Source organism: Pangasianodon hypophthalmus, chromosome 14, assembly GCF_027358585.1.
Source record: "Pangasianodon hypophthalmus isolate fPanHyp1 chromosome 14, fPanHyp1.pri, whole genome shotgun sequence".
NCBI lineage: Eukaryota > Metazoa > Chordata > Actinopteri > Siluriformes > Pangasiidae > Pangasianodon > Pangasianodon hypophthalmus.
Genome location: NC_069723.1, coordinates 16,018,357 through 16,040,789, shown reverse-complemented (window position 1 = coordinate 16,040,789; position 22,433 = coordinate 16,018,357). Strand labels below are relative to the sequence as shown.

Below are 22,433 nucleotides of genomic sequence, written 5' to 3'. Positions count from 1 at the left end.
TCATTCATTAGCACAAGACAACTTTGAAGGTGATAATAATAATAATAATAATAATAATAATAATTCGTAGTAGTAGTAGTATTGTTGCAGCTTTTGTGTGTGTAACATATTTGTATAATATCAGAAATAAGAGAGGACTAAGCAGCATTCATTCATTCATTCATCACTTTATCCTGGTCAGGGTTGTGGTGGAACTGGAGCCTAGTTCACCCGGATGGGACGGCTTTCCATCGCAGAGCACTGCGCAAACACACACACACACACACACACACACCCCTATGGGGAATTTAGCATAGCCAATCCACCTATCCCATGTTTTTTGGTAGGCAGGAGGAAACCTGAGAACCCAGAGGAAACCCACACGGACGCTGGGAGAACATGCAAGGAAACTCCACATAGACAGTAACCCAAGCTCAGGATCGAACTGGGGAGTATGGAACTGTGAGCCTTTTTGCATAATAGAGCAGACGTTTAAACTTTGGATGTGATTATCTGTTTAAATTGAAATATCAGCCCTATGCATTTTATTTTAAACCGAATAATCCAATTTTAGAGAGAGGGAGAGAGGGAGAGAGAGAGAGACCACTTAAGGTTTAAATTTAAAGCAATTTAAATGTCTTAGCAATAAAAAAATCTATTTTTTAATGATTACATATCATTGTTTACCACAAATAAATATTGTAGGATTTCTGATGTCATACCAAATGATGCTATAACTTTAGTACTGTCATCTATTATAGCAAAGAACTGCACTGACATCAATCTGTATTTACTAAGAAATTTACCAGTTACCACTAACAAGTGTATTTAAAACATAATAAACAGATATCAATATCAGCTGAATCAAAGCATTTTAGTATTTTATTTAAATACACAGAAACATTGTAAAACATCATAAGACCCAAAATACTCTGTCTTCTCAAAAAGATGGTCTTTATGCTGTGAAAATATTTTAAAAAATATATTTTATACTGAACATCAGGGTTTTCATGTTACCTAATTGTGTTGTGTTGTGTATGTATATTTATTTATTATGTCTTTCATTTTTGTCTGTACACTCCTTCAGATTCAGCATGTATTTTATAATTACGACTGAAGAAAAGCAAAAGGACTGAAATTGTTTGAACTGTTGAAGTTAAGGCCAAGTCACTGAGAATCACGTCCCTCTACTAGCTAGAAAGAAGATCATGCAGAACAGACAGCAGAGTCAATTTATCTGTCCATGATATACAGTCTACAAGAGACTGGAAAAGTTGATAACACAAGAACTATAATAGTCCTCTACAGTCAAAACTATGAGCCCTGATGATTTTGCCATATGCTTCATGAAACTGTTCTCATAGTTGAATGTCCTCTAAATGGAGTAGTAGCTGATTAGCTAGTAAAGCCTGTCTCTTGCAGATAGTTATTTAACACGGCTACGCCACCATCACCTCAGGTAGACTATTGTATTGACAGAGTGGACAGCCACTGGTCACATGAAGCGAATTTTCTGTCACATTATCCTTTGACACCTTGTGTTCACAGATAACATTTTTTTCTGTGATGTGCATCTCACTCTGGCACACAGTCTGTAATGCAGAACCAGCACATCTGCAATTCCCTGTGCCGAGCTTTACCACATGGCAGCTCCAGTGTTGGCTCAAATAGCTGGGGGTGATTGGAAGCTGTCGAGGATTAGATTCTTCAACTTCAGGACACATGAAGCAAGAGCTGCAGAGCTGAACAGGCTGTTGCTTCTTCGAACCAGTCCCTGAACAGCAATTCAAACACAGCACCTTGCCTAAGATCCAGTTCAACATTGCTTTGATCATGATAGCAATGAGGTTGAAGAGAGAATAGGTACAGCAGACACCAAGAAAGATTGCTAAGATGTTGGCGATTTGGTAAAACCAGCTTGCTTCAGAGGGCTCTCGCTGTCCACTCACCATGTCCCCGAAGCCCATAGTGCTGAAGGTCACGAAGCAGAAGTACATCGACTCCAGGTAGCTCCACCCTTCCACAGCAGAGTAGAGTCCTGATGCAACACCTGCCACCAGAAAACAAACTGCCACCAAAATTAGTGCTACATGGTAAACAGAAGGCTTCCAATCCTCCTGCCCACTTGCTGTGTCACCTGGTTGTGTGGTGAGATGAGAAGTAGCAGCTCTTTGCCTGCTGTTCCACAATTTTTGCTCATGGCATCTACTCAACACATACGCTACAAGAGTGATGACACGTTCCAGAAAGAGGTTGAACAAGAGGATGGCTGCTGCACATCCTATCAGCCCAAAGAAAATGAGGAAGATCTTCCCATCAGTAGTGGTTGGTGCTGCCAGTCCATATCCTATAAATGTAAGTGAGGAAAGAGAACTTTATATTGACTCCATGTGAATAAAAAGGTAAATTATCAAAGAAAGAAAATTCACAAATATTAAAATTTCAATAATCAGTAGTCTGACTGAACCCAGGACCCTGGATCTGCGACATGGCAACGTTACCCACTGCACCACTGTGCCGCCCCATCACACTCACAAAAATCACACAAAAATTACAGTTGTTCAGTTTGTACCTCGGGGTAAACTTTTAAGGGTTCTATGTAACCGTACATCTGAGGGCTTCCCTAGCAGAAAGGGTAGGCTGTTTCAGAAAGTACCCTGCAAACAGAGCTGAGAACACCATGTAACCTTTCTAAATCAGTAGTAGATCCTAAAGATTATATATCTACAGCACATAAACTGTCTTTAAACAAGGAATCTAATAGCCCTGGTTCACAGCCTTAGCAACAAGATGAAAGATATAACTGGAAGTGGGTGAAGGAAATCAATACGAAGCGGTGTAACCAAAGATCACTGCTTTCATAGCTTATCATGTCAGCAGTCTTGGACTAAGGAACCATTATAAATTAAGCAAACATTAGTATAGTAAAGCGGGGTGATGAAATGGATTAACCACTGTTAAAGAAATTGTGATACCTCAGAATGGTCAGTTTAGTTTAAATATACACACTCACTGTCCACTTTAATAGGAACACCTGTACACCTTCTCATTTATGCAGTTATACAATCAGCCAATCATTTGGCAGTAGCACAGTGCATAAACTCATGCAGATACAGGTCAAAAGCTTCAGTTAATATTCACATCAAACTTTAGAATGAGGAAAAAGTGTGATCTCTGTGACTTTAACAGTGGCATGGTTGTTGGTGCCAGGTACCATTCTGTGTAAAGAGAGATTGCTTTGTGTGTGAAAAATCCCAGGAGATCAGCAGTTTCTGAAATACTCAAACCAGCCCATCTGGCACTATCAACCAAAATTACAAACTTTTTTAATATAACAGTTTTATTTTTTATATAAAAAATATTTTTTCTATTTTATTTAATTACAGTAATGTAACTCTCACTGATGCATAGGAATAATAAAAGATATGTTTAAGGACTAGTTCAAAAAGAGAAAGTATAATCTGCATTTTCATAGGACACTGCTTTGTTTTCATAGGCTCCCATAAATAATATGAATGAATATATACAGTACATTTCACTATTACTTGATAAACTTACCTATGGTGGATATAACAGTTGCCACAAAGCACAAGGCTCCAGGGAAGTCCCAAAATGTTCTCTGACCTTGCACCCAAACTCCAGCATTATTGGCTTCCTCATAGTCCTTCAACAGCACATGTAGGTCCTCCGGGCTCACGCTGTGCTTCTGCACAAAGTCAGCCAGTTTCTCATCCCATATCTTGTGTGCTTCAAGCTCTGATGGTCTCTCCAAGGCAGAGAAGACAGCAGCCCCAAAAAACATGTACAGGACTAGCACTAATCCCAGTAACACAATGCGGACGATGTCTATATTAACCCAAGGCCACCCACAACAACAGGGGCTGGTGTCTCCGGTGGACTGTAATGTGTGCATAATTATCGCACAATTATAGATAAGTTACAAATTGATGAAAGATCAAAAGCTGTGGAAATGATATTTCCTGCACTGCCCTCAGTTCTATCCTCAAATAATGGGTCTGTATTAGTTATTAGCTGTGTCAGAAATATAGTGTGAATAATAGGATGTCACAAAGCTAGTAGCTGAGTAATGCAGCTGTGCAGCTCTGTAAGGCAGCTGCTCCTTACAGGTAAAGATAGGTTTGTATAGTGCTTATGTACATATATGACGTTATTAGTCTTACAAGCCCATAATTAACCTCAGCTATCCTTGGTTTATGAGCATTTTACAGTTATATTGCAGGTTACACTATTATGTTGAGGTTTGTTCAATCAAGGCTAGTACATGAGTTCTGTAAAGGTGTTTCTCTGCTCCACATTAACACTGCTTTGGTTAGAGACCATCTCAGAGATCACAAAAATATCAAAACTTTTCACAAATACATGCTTACAATGAACAAATGTCAAGTACAGTACAGTGTCAAGTACTGTCATGAATTGATTAGGCTTATGTCCATTTTACTATGGTGGGTAACTCTCTAAAACCTGATCAAATTGTGGGAAATTTACATGCAAGGTTTTCGACATCTTTTAACAGACTGACTGCATTTTCCACAGTGTTAAACTGGCTCATTACCCAATGTGTAGTAGAAATAGAGGTGTCGAAGTGTATTATTCATAAAAAAAAAACAAAATTTTGGTGAAAACCTGAGTTTTCATCATTTTTGTCTGCCTTATAGATTTCAGCAGTAGCAACATATGACAGGTTTATTTTCAACAGGTTTTGCAGGGTATAATGAGGCAAATGCAATTTGCAATTACATAGCTACGTTTTACCTGGATTCATAATAATTCATTTGTTTGAACATACCTATATATGGATAAAGTCAGGTCCATAAGTATTTGTAATTTTGTAATTTTGCCTCTGTACACCACCACAATGGATTTTTACATGAAGCAAATCAAGATGTGATTGCAAACGTTCAGCTTTAATTTAAAGGATTTAACCGAAATATTGCATTAACCTTTTGGGACTTACAGCCATTTTTTTACATAATCCCTCCTTTTTCACAGTCTCAAATGTAATTAGACAATTGACTGATAAGCAGTTTCATGGCCAGGTCTAGCCTGTTTCCTTGTTATTTCATGACAAATTAAGGAGATAAAAGGTCTGGAGTTGATTCCAAGTGAATTTGTATTTGCAGTTTGCATTTGGTAGCCGTTCAAGAGAATTCTGTAGTACAAAAAGGTGTTGATGCAAGTAAAGGAGGCCATCATTAGGCTGAAAACAAAAAACAACAAAACAAAGCAAAAAAAAAAAAACCAGACCTATCAGAGAGTTAGCAGAAACTTTAAGAGTGGCCAAATCAACAATTTGGTACATTCTTAAAAAGAAGGAATGTACTGGCAAGCTCAGCAACAACAACAACAACAAAAAAAAGCCTGGAAGGCCACGGAAAACAATTAAAGTGGATGATCACAGAGTCCTTTCCTTGTTTAAGAAAAAACACTTCACAATATCTAGCCAAGTCAAGAACACTCTGGAAGAGGTAGGCATATCATTGTCAAAGTCTACAATCAAGAGCCACCTTCATGAATGTCAATACCTCAAGATGCATACCACTGATAACGCTCAAGAACAGAAAGGCCAGATTAGACTAGAAAACAGCTGAAAAAGCCTGCCCAGTTCTGGAACAAGATTCTTTGGACAGATGAAACCAAGATTAACTCGTACCAGAATGATTGGAAGAGAAGAGAATGGAGAAGGAAAGGAAGGGTTCATCCAAAGCATACCACATCATCTGTCAAACATGGTGGAGGCAGTGTTATGGCATGGGCATGTATGGCTGCCAGTGGAACTGAGTCACTGGTGTTTATTGAAGATGTGACTGCTGATAGAAGTAGCAGGATGAATTCTGAAGTGTATAGAGCTATACTTTCTGCAGTCAAATGCTGCAAAACTGATAGTGGTGCTTCACACTACAGATAGATAATGACCTAAAACCCAGGAGTAATTAATTTTCATTCAGTAAACCTATAGAGACTTAAGGCTGCATTAACCACTTTACTTGAGGAGCTTCTTGTGATAAATTGTGATTTTATTGTGATAATCACCTGGCTATGTTAAAAGTTCTAAAAAGTATCCAGACATCCCACCTCTCCCGGAAGTTCCGGGAGTCTCCCGCATATTCATTCGGAGGCTGCGCAATGAGACGCAGCTATAGTAAGTTTTGAATTGCAACAGAATGAGCATCCTCTGATGATTGGTCTCATATGCGCTAAATAGACCAATCAGTTGTCTCTAAGGGGCGGGCATACAGTCAACCTCTCACTTTCTCAATCGCCTGTCAGTTCAGACTTCCAGAGTTCTGCGTCTGCAGCCGCAATGGCATCTGCTGTCCGAGAAGAGTGTCTGAGAAAAAGAAAACTATAAAACTCACTTTACTCCAGACTACACAAGGTGTACCCTATGGTGGAATTTCCTGTTGTCTATATCAATATCATTTGTTAATTAGTATAATCAATCAGTATATATGCAACAGTATTGAAAAATGACCTTAAATCACCTCATGTATTAACTTTTAGAGCTTCATTTATATACTACACTGTACCATTTCTAGTACATTTGGAAGGGTGACTCTAAGCCTGTGGTCCTGCAGGGATGTTTCTGTGAGAACGGACTGGTGTGATCTCGTAGATGGAGTTTTTTATGGTGAAGGCTAATGTTGTTTTTGAAAAAATAAACTGACTGAACTCTAGCTGCGGTTAAAACTAAGAAAAGGGGACAGTGAAATAATTAGGCCGAGAAGCAGGTGTGTGATTAAAAGAAAAAAGAGAAAACTCCATCCGATGAGATCATTGTTTTAGAATTGTATAAAAGCATGGGCCACGATTATGTAAATCAGATGCTCTGCAGACCATCTCGGCTTTGTTGTCTGATTCAATAAAGTCTATGGATTTTTGGCATCCAGAACCCCTTGTCTTTGTAACTCATTTTCTTATTCTGATTTGCAGAAGTATTTGCCACGACAACCCCTGCCTAATATGCAGTTGGTGCTACCTCCCTGAAATGAGTTTTTGCAGGGTGAGATGTCTGAGTATCTAAAAAACGATATCTGGTTCACCTTCCTTGGGATCTGTTTAACTAATGGTATGTAGTTTAACCGACAGCTAATCTACAGTTGACAACTGTGTTATGCTAGCTCAATTTTACTTTCATATTTACTATATTTAAAATATATTTATTTTAATTTTACTTTCATATTTACAGTATATTTGAGGGTATATAATGAATGAAATTACATCTAAATGATGAAGTATATAGGCCAAATATTTCAGATGTTCTGTGAAATGTATGAGTTGTTTTACTGTATAAATAAGTTGACTTTTATTCTATGCAATATCCAACATACTACAAATTACTTTGCATTCATTTGCAGTACATCATGTTTATATTTCTTCATTTGTGGAAGGTGTTGTGGCAGTTCGTGACTGTATGTAAATGTATTTTTAACGATTTTACTACTCTGTTACCATTCAAAACAGTCCTACAGCTTAGCATAATTGTAACAGGAAGTGTTGTCTGCCAATGACGGCACCGAACTACATTACCCACGATGCATCAGCTCTATATGAAATGAGAGCGCGACGGCATTGTATCACCTCGAGGAACCTCTGTACTGTCATTTGATTTTTTAAGGTTTATTTATGAATTGTACGTGTCGAATCGCTGAGGACTTTAGGGTTCAAAATGTCGTCTTTGAGGTAACTTTTACTTCACGGAAGTATTCAAATCCTGAACTGCTACAAAACGGTGATCTTTTTGTGGCGCGGGGTTATTTATTTATTTATTTATTGTATTTTGTTGTATATTATACATCTGATGTAATTTGAATGTCATAATAATTGATCATGTGCAAGCATCGGCTGTCGCTGATAAGCCTTTGCATATCAGGAGTGGTGACTTTACTGCATTGCCACGTATGCAGCAGGTTTGTTTTGTTGCTTAACGTGTATATAATAAAAGTTTTTTGTTTTTGTTTTTTTAACTAATAATAATAAAATGGAGCTCTCTGTGGCTTGGGATTCTTCTCTAACATCATGCATTTCAGATTAGTGGTTGATTTGAAGAAAGTAGGAGTGAAGATTCATCATGCCAAGTCTTTAAGTAGATTAACTTTAGACTTTTATTTTAACTTTTTCTCTTATTTTATTCACAATCACACTCCCCTTAATGCATTTATCATGTTTCCCTTGTACTACCATTAAAGGCAAAATCCACCCTGAACAACTTGCATATTAATATTTGTAATTACCCTGCTGAAAATTTCAAAACACGGGCAGTTCAGCTGTTAGACCGTCTCTGGCAGCTGATAAATTATTTCCCAGACTTATACTTACCTAAACTGATCAGTAAATCTTTGATATTTTCTAATTGCCATCAAACTAACTTGTTGATGTAGCATTAGTAGTGGTTATTCAGAAGCTCTTGCCTTTCCACCACTTTTTGGCAAAGATGATCTGCCAGTTTGATCTGTGTTTTGGCAACTGGTAGCAGGTCAGACAAAAACCGACTGTAAGCTGGATGAATTTCGGCCTGATTTTTCTGTTGCAGACAAAAAATTCACATCCTAAAAGAATTCTTTGTTCGTGAGTAGAGCTTGACGGTCTTAGAAGGCATAATATGACATGCTCACTGCTGATCTAGTGCTATTGTGACCACAGAAAACCGACAACAAAGTTTCTGACACTATCAGAAATGGTTGATTAAAATCTCAGAGGGTAACATGTTCTTCTGTGGCATCTGAGATTTATTTTGTGATTAAATTCTGAGTTGATTTAAACTAAAACATCATTCTTTGAAATGCTTCCCTTCGGTTAACGGTTTCTTACAGTACCCACAATGCCATTCAGCTACCCACTGATAGTGGTGCCAGTAATAATTAATAATAATTCCCCTTGCTTTATCTCTACAGGATGAGAGTGCTGCAGCAGCGTTCTCTGTACACTCGGCTCAAACAGATAAGGCTCCAAAGCTTCAACTTTCATGTTAATTCCACTGTCACTGCCATCGAGCTTGTCATCTTGTAGATTGCTAACTAGCTGAGCCATGTCTTTGCCATAACTCAGTCGTGTAGTGCATTGCATTCTGGAACTTTGAGTAAAGTGCTTACTGTCTTTACTAATTCTATTGGATTTCTAATTAATATGACATCAAATGTCAGTGGAAAATGGTGAGTTTTTAACTGTGAAATCTGGCCATTATACTTTATGTTTGTGAGTGAATTTTTTCCTCTATTAAACTCCACTGTAACTGCACTAGCAATGTCACCTTGCAGTGTCAGTGTGGCACAAACCACTTACTTCTCACAGAAATAACAAAAACACAGCACCAACTAACAAATTAGCACCAGAATCACTAAATACAGTATGTCTCAAACATTACAATATAAATATATTTCAGTGTTGAGTTTTACTTTGTTGAACTTAAAATTTGAAAAGTACTGAAATTTGCATTTGAGTGTGTGACTGAGTGTGTACATGAGCTCAGTCATGTAAATATCATCAGTAAAACAGAAGCAAGCAGATAAGATTAGCTACAGTCTTAAAACATTCAACCAGGACAAACTTGTGACCTTTAAAAGAAGAAGTTGCATTGCTCCAAACTTAAAAGCAGACCAACTACCTGAATTGCTGCTCTGCTTCACGCCCCAGTGATCAGGCCTATCCTATAGCAAGGCTGTACCCCAAAGTAAATCATTAAGCTGTTGAGCTGTAACTTGTTGTTAGTAAGATCCCATGTTGAACTTTAGGCCTGGACCAATATTGGACAGCATTTCCGTGCAGGTTGTGTAGATCTGGGAAAAGGTGAGAGTGTGTAGGAAATAGTACATTCATGCTACATTTTGGTCTAATATAACTAAAGCAATATTACAGCATACGACTGTCCACTGAGTGAGATAGGACACCTCCAGGTTGACCATTAACCTCTTTATTGATTACAACTTTTTCTCTTCATCCTACCAGTTTTGCGGTGCTCAGTGGATCCTGATGCAAAGTTCATCTCTGTGTACTGAACGAGTTGAGCACTAACGTCTGTGCTTGGCTAGAAACAGTTCTGAAGACTCATTCGTCATTGTTGCTGGATAATTCAAAAGCACTATGGCGAAGTCTGGATATGGCTACTACCGGCCTACTATTTTCCTTGCCATGTTTGTGGGCTATACACTGTATTACTTCAACAGGAAGACGTTCTCATTTGTCATGCCCTCTGTAATGCAGGAGATCAAGTTGGATAAAGATGACTTGGGTAGGAGCATATAATTTTATTGAACTAGTTATTCTTACACTATCTTGTATGCATCTTATAGTTCTCAATTTGAGTACATCCACAACTATGTGGGGTACTAGTAACCTATATCTAATAAGCCTATAGTAAGTTGAGAATAGAGTTGACCTTCCATTTTCCATCAGGACAATCAGTGTCTGACCTTTGGCTTTGTTGTGGTTGTGCATGTTGCATGTCCGGAGCTTCTAATTATCAGTTAAGCCAACCTGAATTGAGAGCTGACATCATTTTCTCATATCCTGTCTCACACTTTTCAGAGACACATTCTGAATTATATTGACTCTCCACACCAGCATAAAGAATTATTGTTTTATCTTTGCACGTTGCAGGTCTTATCACCAGCAGCCAGTCTCTGGCTTATGCTATCAGCAAGTTCATTAGTGGTGTGCTCTCCGATCAGATAAGTGCACGATGGCTTTTCTCCATTGGTCTCTTCATGGTGGGTGGCATCAACATGCTGTTCTCATACTCCTCCACTGTTGCCATGTTCTCCGGGCTCTGGTTCCTGAATGGACTTGGTCAGGGCTTTGGGTGGCCACCATGTGGAAAAGTGCTCCGTAAGGTATGGACATTAGCAAATAGATTACATCACTGATAAATTGCCAAAACAGTGCCATTGCTGCTTCAGGATCTTCTCTGGATATACTAACATAAAGTATGATAATTGTATACACTTAGCTGACCGTTTATTAGGTACAACTTGGTAATTTTATCATGTATATGTACCATAGGCAGGAGCAGCAGTAGAAATTTTAGGCCCCTTGACAGGTAAAGGCATTTTTCTTTCTTAGACAGTTTTTGTTCTTGAGGACAATTTTTGTCCCATAGGTTTCCATTGTGACCACTGTCTACTCTTGCCCCTTGGAACTATCCACACCACACACACCTTTGTGACATCCTGCATATAGTTACAATTACTGACTGTAGCCCATCTGTTATTATACACAGGGATATAAATATGAATACAAATACATTATTCTGCATGAACAGATAATGTGTTCTAAACAGATACAAATACAGATACAACTGGAGGTGCACGATGTATGTTTTTGTTTGTCTATCATCAGTAGATTGCTCCAGTAGCCTGACCTAATCACTGCCTTAATGACCATTTTTCTATACAAATTGGCCTGTGAAATATGCTTTTATCTAGAGAGCTGCCACTTGTACATTCATTGCACTTGGTTTTTACTGTTAAATGTTGAACATTCTGTTTGAAGGACCCCATTTTGACTGCAGTACTTTGCATAGTGAGTCCAACAAAGTTTTCTGATCTTTTTGGAAAGTAAGAAACCCAAATACTAAAGTAAATCTGATAAAATATTATTAGGTGGCTGTTGTCAACTATAAAAAAACAGCTTCCTTATTTGGGAAAGACGTTATTGCCTACTCAGTCATATTAGAAAGAAAACTTGACACAGGGCTTCTGGTTGAGACCAATTATGAACTCTAGTGATGCATTTGAGGAACTGTAGAAGTTCAGGAGTTGGATAAATTGCTAGTTGTTGTTATATTTTGTGATTGAAGAATGACTTTATTTCCCAGCAACCCTGGGGTGTTTTTAGTGTTTTCCTATATTTCTGGGGGGCATAGTGCTAGGGTCCTTCCAGATACGGATGTTTGGAGCACTGTACAGATACAGATAATGCCATTGCATTACACCCCTACTATACACAGCTTGTCAGTACCCACTCTACTCCGTCCGTTAATGGAACATGTCCACCACTGCTCAGATATTATTTATGTGTTGGACCATTTTTAGCACAGCAGAGACACTGACATGGTAGTATGTTTGTTGTCTATAGCAACAATTGGGTAACTGTCAGTAACAGTATACTGGACATACAAAGTGCACGGTAGGTGAAAACTGATAAAATTACCAATGCGTGTAAGGTAAGTGAAAGGTTTAAGTGTAAGGTTTACCTAAAAAACTGGAGCCTTAGCAAATATGTGGTGATTTGAAGCTTTTCTTGTTCACTGTTACAAAAGCCACCCTGCTACTGATAACCAGTCCTGAGTATGATTTTAAAGGAATTACTGAATTTCCCCAGTGTGACTCTGTTTTCATCTCTTCAGTGGTTTGAGCCGTCTCAGTTTGGGACGTGGTGGGCAGTGCTGTCCTGCAGTATGAATCTGGCTGGTGGACTGGGGCCAATCATTGCTACTCTTCTTGCTGAGAGCTACAGCTGGAGGTCTACTTTATTCATCTCTGGCCTGACTTGTGTCGTCATGTCAGTCTTCTGTCTACTGGTGATCAAGAACGAGCCTAAAGATGTTGGACTGCCCAATATAGAAGCTAGTGTAAAGAAAGGCAAAGCAGGTTTGAGCATGTTTGTTCCAGTTTAGCTGGTGTAGGGCATTTCTAATCTTTACAAGCTTTCAGAAGAAATCAGTTGATAAGAGCAGCTTGCCACCAGAACATGACCACGTCCTGTACTTCATCTCTTCAGATTATAGATTAGGACTGTACAAGGAGTTATATGAAGTTGTGCTTCATGCATAAAAGATAGATTTTATAGGCTGTCCGTTTTCTTCTTGATTGTTTTCCATGAGAAAAATGCCTGATCTTGCACAATTGAGTAATGGACTCTGTACCAGTGTGTCCCTCATGTGAAGTAAACATGGAGAGCAGTGGAATCAGTGTAACAGATCAGAGTTAGAACATTGGAGGTCACAGTAAACCATGCTCAATCACAGAAGCTGTAGCAGCTCACCACTTAGACATTTTAGCTTAAACCTCACTTGGTTAGTCCTCACCTTGATCAGCTTACTGTTCAAACTGTTTCTGAAAATAACACATGCAGAATTTGGTTGCAAGTTGCTTCTTAGATTCATGCCGACCGCAACCACTGTAATACCACATCTGTAGCATGTGTTCAGTTACTGCAAGCAAAAATTCTGATGTTTCTCTGTACTGAGAGAGAGAGAGAAAAAACTCAGAACACCCATTTACTTCAAACTCATTCACATTGAAAGTCTAAGGGAACTTATTATGACAGTCTATAAACATTTAAACATTGCTTTAAAGAATGCTTCAGTCTTCTTCTTATCCTCCTCCTCCTTTTTTTGTAAATCTAACTCCAAATCTGTATCATTCATATTTTCATAAATGGGACTACTAATCTGTGGGTGTCTGATTCTGCAAATATTTAACAAAACCTCTGAAATAGTAATTGGAGTTGCTTTTACTCTGTATTGATCCAGTGTTCATAAAACTAGCATTAGTAAGACATTATCTCATGTCTTTGTCATAAGACAAAGTGCAATGTTTGTAGTTTGTAATCTGTGTTATCTAATTGTATTTTAACAATTACTGACACTACAATTCAACAAATGCCCTTAGGCTCTCATTATAAACGAGTTTCGTGTGAATAGGTTTTCAGTTTCTCAGTACCCTGAATTGTGATGAAATACTATTTTTTACATTACTCAAACCTCACAGATGCAGTGGATGGAGATTAGGTTTAAAAAAAAAAAAGTCCTTTTGAAAGCAGACTTCCTTATATTTTAAATTTAGTACAGGATCATTGTACTTGTTTTTAGTTATTTGTTTGTTTTTATGTCACTGTTTATAATTGTGTTATTTGTAATTGTATAATGTCTTTATTGTTGTACCTGCTTTTTATGTTGCCTCTTGGCCAGGTCGTCATTGTAAATGAGAACTGGTTCTCAATTGACTTACCTGGTTAAATAAAGGTTATTATTATTATTATTATTATTAAACTGTCAATCATATTTTAAAAGTAAATCATATTTTGTCTATTTTCAGGTTCCAGTAGGGATGAGAGCACCTTGAAGGAGTTCCTTCTGTCTCCGTATCTTTGGTTATTGTCATTTGGCTACCTGGTAGTGTTTGGAGTCAAGACTGCTTGCACAGACTGGGGACAGCTCTTCCTCATCCAGGACAAGGGCCAGTCAGCATTGATGGGTACTGGGGATTGGTTTATCGAGGCATTTACATTGCTAAATTATTCCCAATGTGCAGAAGCCTTTTACAGAAACCTTTCGATTTCTGTATTTGCATGTACCAACATATCTGGTATACTCTATTTTAGCTTGAGAAAACAACCCTGACATTAACGTTTCATAGCTTAAAGTGTGATATGAGTCTGACTTTTTCACAGGAAGTTCTTATATGAGTGCCTTGGAGATTGGGGGGCTGGTGGGCAGTTTAGCTGCGGGATATCTGTCAGACAGAGCTGTGGCACGGGTGAGCTCACACTATGAGGCTCAAAATTATCATCGGATAATTATCACGAGAAATTATCATTTATTCATCAGAATATATATATATATATATATATATATATATATATATGGTGATGAATAAATGATAATTTCTCGTGATAATTATCCGAAGATAATTTTAATATTTTAATGATAATTTATATATATATCTATATCTATCTATATATATATATATATATATATATATATGTGTGTGTGTGTGTGTAAAATTTTTTTGTTATCTCCAGCAAGGACTGCGTGCATATGGTAACCCACGGCATGGTCTCCTGCTGTCAATGATGGCAGGAATGTACGTCTCCATGTACCTATTCCGAACCACTGTCACTCAAGAAAGCTCAAATGTAAGTTTAGGTCTTTTTCAGCCATTAAAAACAAAGAGTTTTTTTTTTTTTTTTTTTACATTCAAATGATCTGAAGACACATGCATTATCAGTAAATGTGTAATTCTGCATTCGTGGTGCCTAGTGGTAATTTCACCTCTGCACGTTTGATATGAGAAGTGGGGAAAAAAAAAACATGGATGCCTCAAAAGTATAAAAAGCACTTGCTTCATACATTATGTATTTTGAAATAGGGAGTTATTTTATATTACATAATTTATATACAGTCAGCATGAAACACTTCATTAACATTTTACTTGTTCACACTATCACACAGGTTTGGATTCTCTCTTTGGGTGCTATTTTTGGCTTCTCTTCTTATGGACCAATTGCTCTGTTTGGAGTCATTGCTAATGAGAGCGCTCCTTCCAACTACTGCGGAACATCACATGCTATTGTAGCCTTGATGGCAAATGGTAAGGTCTTGCAATGAAATCGCTAAAATTTAAATTATGTTCCAGGGCCTGAACTCTATTTTTATTAATAAAACATGTCTTATATTTAAACAGAATACCAGGCTTAATGCATATTTTGCCATTTAAAGATGTGTCTTGCTGATGTTTTGCTTTTCTTGCCAGTTGGAGGTTTTCTGTCTGGGTTGCCATTCAGCACTATCGCAAAACACTACGGCTGGGATACAGCATTCTGGGTAGCAGAGGTAACCTGCATGATCACGACGGTTAGCTTTTTCCTCCTCCGTAACATCCAAACCAAGATGGGACGTGCTCTGAAGAAGACTGATTGATTAACAGCGTTACTGGACCTTCTCTTAGTTATAAATTCAGAGTTTTTAACAAAGTGGTGTATCCGACACTAACGATTTCTGTAAACCTGAACGTTGCCAGTATTTTCACTGTAAAATTAATAGATAGGATTCTACTGTAGATGCAGAGAGATTTGATGAAGTGTTTTGTTAAAGCGTAATCACTGGTTTATGCTAGTATTGTAAAATCAAAAATTGTATTATCTGAGGAAGTGAAATTGTTCTAAATGGCCTTAAAATGGTTATGAAGTAGCCTTGAAACACTATGAAGATTATTTTAAGAGTGCTGCGCTTTGGGGAAGCTTATTCTCATTTGAGGCACCTGAAAGGTACAAATGTTCAGGAATAAATGCATTTAAATACCATGTCAAAGTTTATCTACACACAATTAACTTCAAAATTACAAATTAGGGGCTAACCATGAAAAAAAAAACATTCCTTTGAATATGTTTTAAGGCTGTATAATTGGTGTGCTGTATAATTTATAGTTACCCTACCAATTCGCCCTTTTCTACTTTCGACCCATTTTTCATAGTGAATATTAATACAGATTTAATTATAAAATCAATATTTTGATAAGGAACAAACATCACCATGTACAAGTTATTTTAAAGAAGTAATAATTTCAAAAGTTTTAATCATTCCAAGTGCCAAGTCAAAACCATGTCTAGCACTGTCATGACTAATTTGTCATTTATTTTGCATTCAGGGAGATAGAGGCTTAACAACTCCAACTGAACTTGAGGCAACTCAACATGGTTCTACCTCTTTATTGTTACTCTAACTTTATATGTGGTGTTATGGAAATAAAATGTTTTTCAATAATACAGTGAAAACACTTTTTCACACATATTAAATAAAGATGTTACAAACATCAGATTTTGAAGTTTGATTTCTAATCTTTCAGTGGAAACCTTATTTATGCAGTCATGGTTAACTTAGAACAGAAAGGGTTAGGACATATTGTACATTATGGGGCTAGAAACACAAGGCTGTGTTTATCAATAAATAAGTATTTTGTTTTCTTGCATTCCGACATTTCATAAAGTCCATTTGCTCTCACTGCTCCCATTGACTTAAACTATTAATACAGCTCTGGTTTATCCACCATTCTGGGTTCCATGCTGATGAGTCCACATTTTTGAAAGATGGTTTGGGTAATCCACACATCAGGAAACAATCCATATTATATACAGTTGGTTGCTGAATCTAGACAGTATTACATCAGTCCTGCTCAGGAACCTGTCCCAAATGTACCAGCCTTCTCTGCTACTTCCAGAGCACTCTTTAGATTTTGATCAAAGAGTTCACATCTGAAATAAAATGGAACAAAGTTCATAAATACTGCTTTTGGGAAAATTTATAATGTTAAAGTCTAAGAATAAACTACATATGAAACACCAACCTGATGGGCATCTCCAGAGAGTAGAAAGGATTCTTTAAGGCAAAGTCTGAATAGATTTCATAGATCTTTCTCAGGAGCGCGTCAACTCCAGACTGGCGAGGATCTGCTAGTACGATGAACTTGATCCCTGTGAAAATTTGACTGAATCTAAATTATTAATAGTAGGTAAGAATTTAGTTTGGTGCTATGCACTATTTGTCAGCACTTGTCTACCCCATCCGTCTGAGAAAAAGAAAACGCCACTGAGCAGATTTTATTAGGGTGGATAAATCTCAACATAGTAGTGACACTGATGTGCTAGCAGTGTAACAAGTGTATCGGAAGCTGGGATTGTTTTTAACACCTACGTGTTGGTCCTGGGTTGAGAAACAGTCCATTAAACAAATATACACATCCAGCATCCTTTCTTTTGTTATAAATTGATACTGATAAAGGGCTGGAGGATGATACACATAAGCAAGTGTGTAATTGAACACCTATAAGGGGGACAAACAATGTAAGCATGTCTAAATGTCTAATAAATGGCCAATAAGTACAAAGTGTTCAAAAAGCAGTAACACTGTTACAACCGATCCTGATACACTTGTACAAGTGCCGCCCCCAATGCTTTTTAACTTCAATAAAGAGATAAAAAAAAAGCAAGTCAAGTAAGGGAATGATTGTTTATAGCTGCTATAATGTAAGTGATAACAGGAACTACTTTGACTTGCAGACATTCCACAACATTAAACATAACTATAAATGGTTAAAAAAAACATGGTTAATTCATTACTTTAAAAAAATGTTAATGCTTGGCATTAAATGCTGTGGTATAAGAGGAACAAAACACTTCCTGAGGTGGTGTTATTGGAAAATTATGAACATTGGGGAAGTAATGGCCTTCCACTTTTTGGCACCAGGCCCCTTCACACCACTCGGTCATTGACTATTTTCCTATTTTATTCCTTAATTATTTAACACAGCGTTTCTAAGCAGTTCAACAAGAAGAGTTAGGTTTAAACTTCAAAAGGACAAACACTTCAAACACTTCAATGCCTCTTGCACCAGACTTTTTTATATATTAAGTGCATCATGTTTACCTGTGAGTGTTTGGAAGCAGTGTAGTTTAAACACATCTGTCTCCAGCATTTCGATACCTGAGCTGCCGACCTCAGGAGACAGCTGGGAACCAATGGCAAATAGCCTATAAAGGAGTACGTAACAGGTTCAGTGTAAAATGTTAAAAACGGAGACTTTGCAGCAACAGTGCCAGTTTGCCATGTCTCCAGTGGGTTACACAAACACATCCTGAAGACTAATTAAATGTGCTTACGAGTGAAACATTGAAGCCAGCATGAGTTTCTCATTGGAAGTCAGTCGTGCTCGGCCAAACCGGATAGACACAGGATAGTTTGATGAATCCTTCAGATATTCCAGTATTTCCTTTCCTTCTGCTGTGTATTTGCCATTCACGTCCACTCCATTAATAGAAAGCACAGCATGACCAACTGCAGGAGCAAGGAGAAGAGAACAATTAATACTCAATTAATGGAGAACATCACCGTTCATAGCTGCACTATACATTAACATTATATAACCGAAATCTACAAGTGAGTGATAATTTACAAGTCAGTAATATATATATATATATATATATATATATATATATATATATATATATATATATATATATATATATTATATAATAGCTTAGCTAGTTAGCCGGTTAGCAGCTCATCATCGCCCACCTCGGATTCCGTCCCTCTGCCCGAATGAAACCACCACCTTCTCGTCATGAATCTTGAGTACTATATCGAGAGGAAAGCTAAACGTTTTCTCTACTTCTGTTCGAGGGACGTAATTGTCATATTGATAAATAAGTCCACCGGCCTTGTTGACAACATAAACACTGAATATCGCCATCTTGCGATTCAGAATGACCAGCTGATGCGGAAACATATCACGTGACACGCCACGTGACCACGCCGCAAGTACTGTGTCAAAATAAGATTCCAAAGGGGCGTTATGCAATTTTTATTAACTTTTATTAACTATGATTAATATAATTAATATAAATATATAAATATTATAATTAATTAAATATTAATATAACTATTTTAATATAACTAGATTGAGATTGAGAAATTTTTATGATAAAAGCATGTTATATTCCTGCTCTGGGGTCCCTGGTTCAATTCTGAGCTCAGGTTATTGTCTGTGTAGTGTTTAACATGTTCTCCCTGTGTCTACGTGGGTTTCCTCTGGGTACCCCAGTTTCCTCTCCCTGTCCAAAATAATGTATCTCATCTAGGAATTCTCCTGCTTTGTGCCCAGTGTTCCCAGGATTGGCTCTGGATCTGCTACATGGTATGTTTCTGATTAGAGCACAGCAGATTCCTGATTAGAAAACTGGCATATTTCTGGTTTAAATAAATAAAATCCATTTTGTTTATTTATAAATCCATGAATAAATAATGGACCAACAAATTCCTGAAATCTATTATTAATAATGAGTAATATCTGGCCAAACTGATACAAAGTGAATTATCACAAACTTTTCAGAAATCAGTGCTGCTTAAGCTCTTTGTATCCTACATATCCAGTATCCCCTAAAGTTATTACCTAATTAAATATATCTCTCACATTATTTTTACAGGAATGATTTAGGAGAACAAGAAGAACAGCTGCTTTTTGCCATCTAAAATAAGAAAAAGTCACCAAGTATTTTATTTATGCAACCATATGGAAAAGTTTTGGAAAACAGTAGAAAACTGGCTCAAGAACATGAAAATTCTACCCCCACTCAAGTTTACTAAATCAGTAAGAATGTCATATTACATGGAGGTGGATTATAAATTATTCTAAATGTGGAATTAATTCCAATTATTTTTTATCCCTTAAGCAAGTTTTTCTAAGTTTCTACTCATTTTAGGTATACTGTGTATTGTGCATGGCTAATATCAAATAAAAGATACTGCTATATGCCAAAATATGAAAAATATTCCCTTTGTCACAACCAACAATGCAGTGTATGCTAAATATGTTTATTCACTTTTTTAGAGTTTTAGTTTAGTTTGACATCCCTGTACTACTTGACATCCTACACTTTAATAATTTAATAGATTAAACTATTTTTTATATAATTTAATAGAAATTTAATAATTTAAATCTTAGGTAAGATATTATAAGAACAACAGATTGAGATGAGCAAGGTGAGACATAGTGTTTTATAGAGTTGCTTAAGGTCTTTATATTTATTTGCCAGTAATGTGAAGCTCCAGCCCACTAGCCTTACCTTCTCTACAAGCTTCATTTTGCTGAAGTGCATTTTGCACTTACACATCATTGCACATGTTATGTTTGCTTAGCATCAACATCGGTGCATTTGATGAAGCATGGACATACTTCAAGTTTTTCAGCAGGATGCCATGTTTGTTTAGCTTTAGTTGTTTTCAGTCAGGTAGATTTAGATTGCTTGACTGGAGCGATACCTAAATCTCTACTGGACTATTATCACAATATAGTGTTTACACTTATACAGCATTACACAGCATTCTTAGGCCTACATGACAATTGCATAAGCCTTTCATGACAACTGACAGAAACCTACTGAAACATTTATAAAGGCTTATTACAGCAGTCATAAAGACTGCTTTAATCAGTTTTGAAGTCAAGTTGATACCCGGAGTCAAGTAACAGATTTTTTTTGACATAAGGGTGTTACAACCTAATTAGAACATGATGACAGCTAATTTTGTATCTCAGTGTACATCTGCTATGTCAGAGTCACATAATGGAGACCAACCCACTGTTACTGGGGGGTAAGGGAAAACAGGAGAAAATGCCATGGTATGATGTCATGGTATTGCTATTGGTTATCACAAAAGTCTTTTAAACAGTGAAATTAAACTCATTTTACATAATAAATATATAATTACCACCATGTCATTACCATATATGTTATGTTTCTGACAGCCACGATGGCCTTATGTAGGTGTCATAGATAGGTGTATTGAATAATTCCACTCAGTTAGTATTGGACCCAACAAAAGCAAATTTGTTTAAATTTTGTACTATAATCATTAAATTCATTTATTAATTATTAATTCAATTATATGAATAATCATATAGTGTCCCTGGTGGACTAGCAGCTAAGGATCCCGTGCTCTCACTGAGAGGGAACAAACCCAGCCACTGGGAGTGTACTCTCAGTGCCGGTCCCAAGCTTGGATAAAATGGGAGGGTTGCATCAGGAAGGGCATCCGGTGTAAAACCTGTGCCAAATCAAACGTGTGGACCAACGATCTGCTGTGGTGACCCATAACGGGGGCAGCTGAAAGAACAACAACATGTGAATAATCATATAATTCTATAAGAATTAAATTCCATTATTTCTAAAGAATGACCTAAAATAAACAGTCAAAGTTGACATAATGTCTTTCAAGTTATAATAATCATTAATTAAACATGCTTGAATATTAATATGTGCATCACTAACATCTTCATACAGCAATGTACATAGCTGTTTGACTTTTGAGACTTAGACAGTGTTGAAAAGTAGAGGACGTTTGGTCTAAAAGGTCCTCATTAAGATTTCAGGGTGTATTTGTTGTATTTAGCTGCAGGCTGCAGTTGGCTGTTGAATGTCAGAATGCCGTAAACACTGTCTTTATGACTTACAGACAATAACGAAAAAATAAAGCTTGAGCCAAGGCCTTCAATTGTCCTCACTGCCCCAGGCTTGGGGGTTGTGGTGTTTGGAGTGGATAATGTGTAGAGTCAGCTATTGATTGATGTCTTAAACTCTTCCACTTGTGATTGCACAGCAGTACCTCCAGCTTGACTGGAAAAGGTTCCCCAGGATGCACATTATGACTGCTGCCTTTGACAAATAAATATCCCTTCCTGCTTAACAAAGTCCCACGATCAGAGTTCATACCACAAACTCTAAGAATACTTAAGAATTCAGATTTTCAGTGACCACACTTTTAAGGGTTAATTTTTTAGTACAGTTAGTGGAAATCTATTTTGGTGCAATAACATTTTTCTTTTCTCCAAGGTGGGATATTTACTATTATCAAGTGTCTGGTCTTGGAGACAGGCCTGGTACATTCCTGCTCCAGTTCTTCCCTTTTTTGCCTGCACCTACATCTTGCTATTGACATTTTCCTAAAATTCATAAGATTCAGTCTTACTAATGTTTACTCACATTGCTTAATGAGTTGCACTTGTTTTCCATAGTACCCTTATGCTTTTAACCGTTTAATAATCTATAATTTTGGTCACACATCTTTCTATTGAAGATATCTTTTTATTTAAAATTTGCTGTACTTTACTTGATTAGCCAACTCAACCATCTGGTAAAGGCTCATAATAAAAACATATTGTTATTAT

The 22,433-nt window shown here is 37.1% G+C and overlaps 3 protein-coding genes across 4 annotated transcripts; 1 reads left to right on the top strand and 2 right to left on the bottom strand.

The window, feature by feature from the left end:
• Positions 1-1,374: 1,374 nt before the first annotated feature.
• Positions 1,375-3,892, bottom strand: si:ch211-261a10.5 (potassium channel subfamily K member 13; the record flags this gene model as incomplete). The annotated part of the gene is given in 3 exon segments (XM_026934638.3): positions 1,375-1,430; positions 1,433-2,326; positions 3,538-3,892. Coding segments are annotated over 3 exon segments (1,305 nt in total), but the record flags the coding sequence as incomplete, so codon positions are not given.
• Positions 3,893-7,525: 3,633 nt separating this feature from the next.
• slc37a4a (solute carrier family 37 member 4a) lies at positions 7,526-16,532 on the top strand. Of its 2 annotated transcripts, none has more exons than XM_026934879.3 (9): positions 7,526-7,680; positions 9,943-10,225; positions 10,594-10,826; positions 12,341-12,584; positions 14,034-14,192; positions 14,389-14,474; positions 14,740-14,853; positions 15,170-15,308; positions 15,471-16,532. In XM_026934879.3, exons 2-9 carry the CDS (start codon positions 10,078-10,080, stop codon positions 15,635-15,637), a joined length of 1,290 nt encoding a protein of 429 aa, XP_026790680.1. In that variant the 5' UTR covers positions 7,526-7,680; positions 9,943-10,077; the 3' UTR covers positions 15,638-16,532. The 2 variants fall into 2 exon arrangements, with proteins under 2 accessions (XP_026790680.1, XP_053095638.1); XM_053239663.1 differs by lacking the exon at positions 7,526-7,680 and adding an exon at positions 8,956-9,783.
• On the bottom strand, positions 16,406-19,000 carry trappc4 (trafficking protein particle complex subunit 4). The gene is made up of 5 exons (XM_026934881.3): positions 18,788-19,000; positions 18,373-18,547; positions 18,140-18,243; positions 17,061-17,187; positions 16,406-16,968 (listed from the first exon to the last, which is right to left on the bottom strand). Exons 1-5 carry the CDS (start codon positions 18,996-18,998, stop codon positions 16,890-16,892), a joined length of 696 nt encoding a protein of 231 aa, XP_026790682.2. The 5' UTR covers positions 18,999-19,000; the 3' UTR covers positions 16,406-16,889.
• Between the last annotated feature and the right edge of the window lie 3,433 nt (positions 19,001-22,433).

Coding starts and splice junctions, on each gene's coding strand:
- trappc4 (XM_026934881.3), bottom strand. CDS start 18,998: ATGTTTCCGCATCAGCTGGTCATTCTGAATCGCAAGATGGCGATATTC. Junction 18,244..18,372: donor CTGGCTTCAATGTTTCACTC/GTAAGCACATTT, acceptor ACTCCTTTATAG/GCTATTTGCCATTGGTTCCC. Junction 16,969..17,060: donor TCTCTGGAGATGCCCATCAG/GTTGGTGTTTCA, acceptor ATTTTATTTCAG/ATGTGAACTCTTTGATCAAA.
- slc37a4a (XM_026934879.3), top strand. CDS start 10,078: ATGGCGAAGTCTGGATATGGCTACTACCGGCCTACTATTTTCCTTGCC. Junction 10,226..10,593: donor GTTGGATAAAGATGACTTGG/GTAGGAGCATAT, acceptor TGCACGTTGCAG/GTCTTATCACCAGCAGCCAG. Junction 14,854..15,169: donor TCACTCAAGAAAGCTCAAAT/GTAAGTTTAGGT, acceptor ACTATCACACAG/GTTTGGATTCTCTCTTTGGG.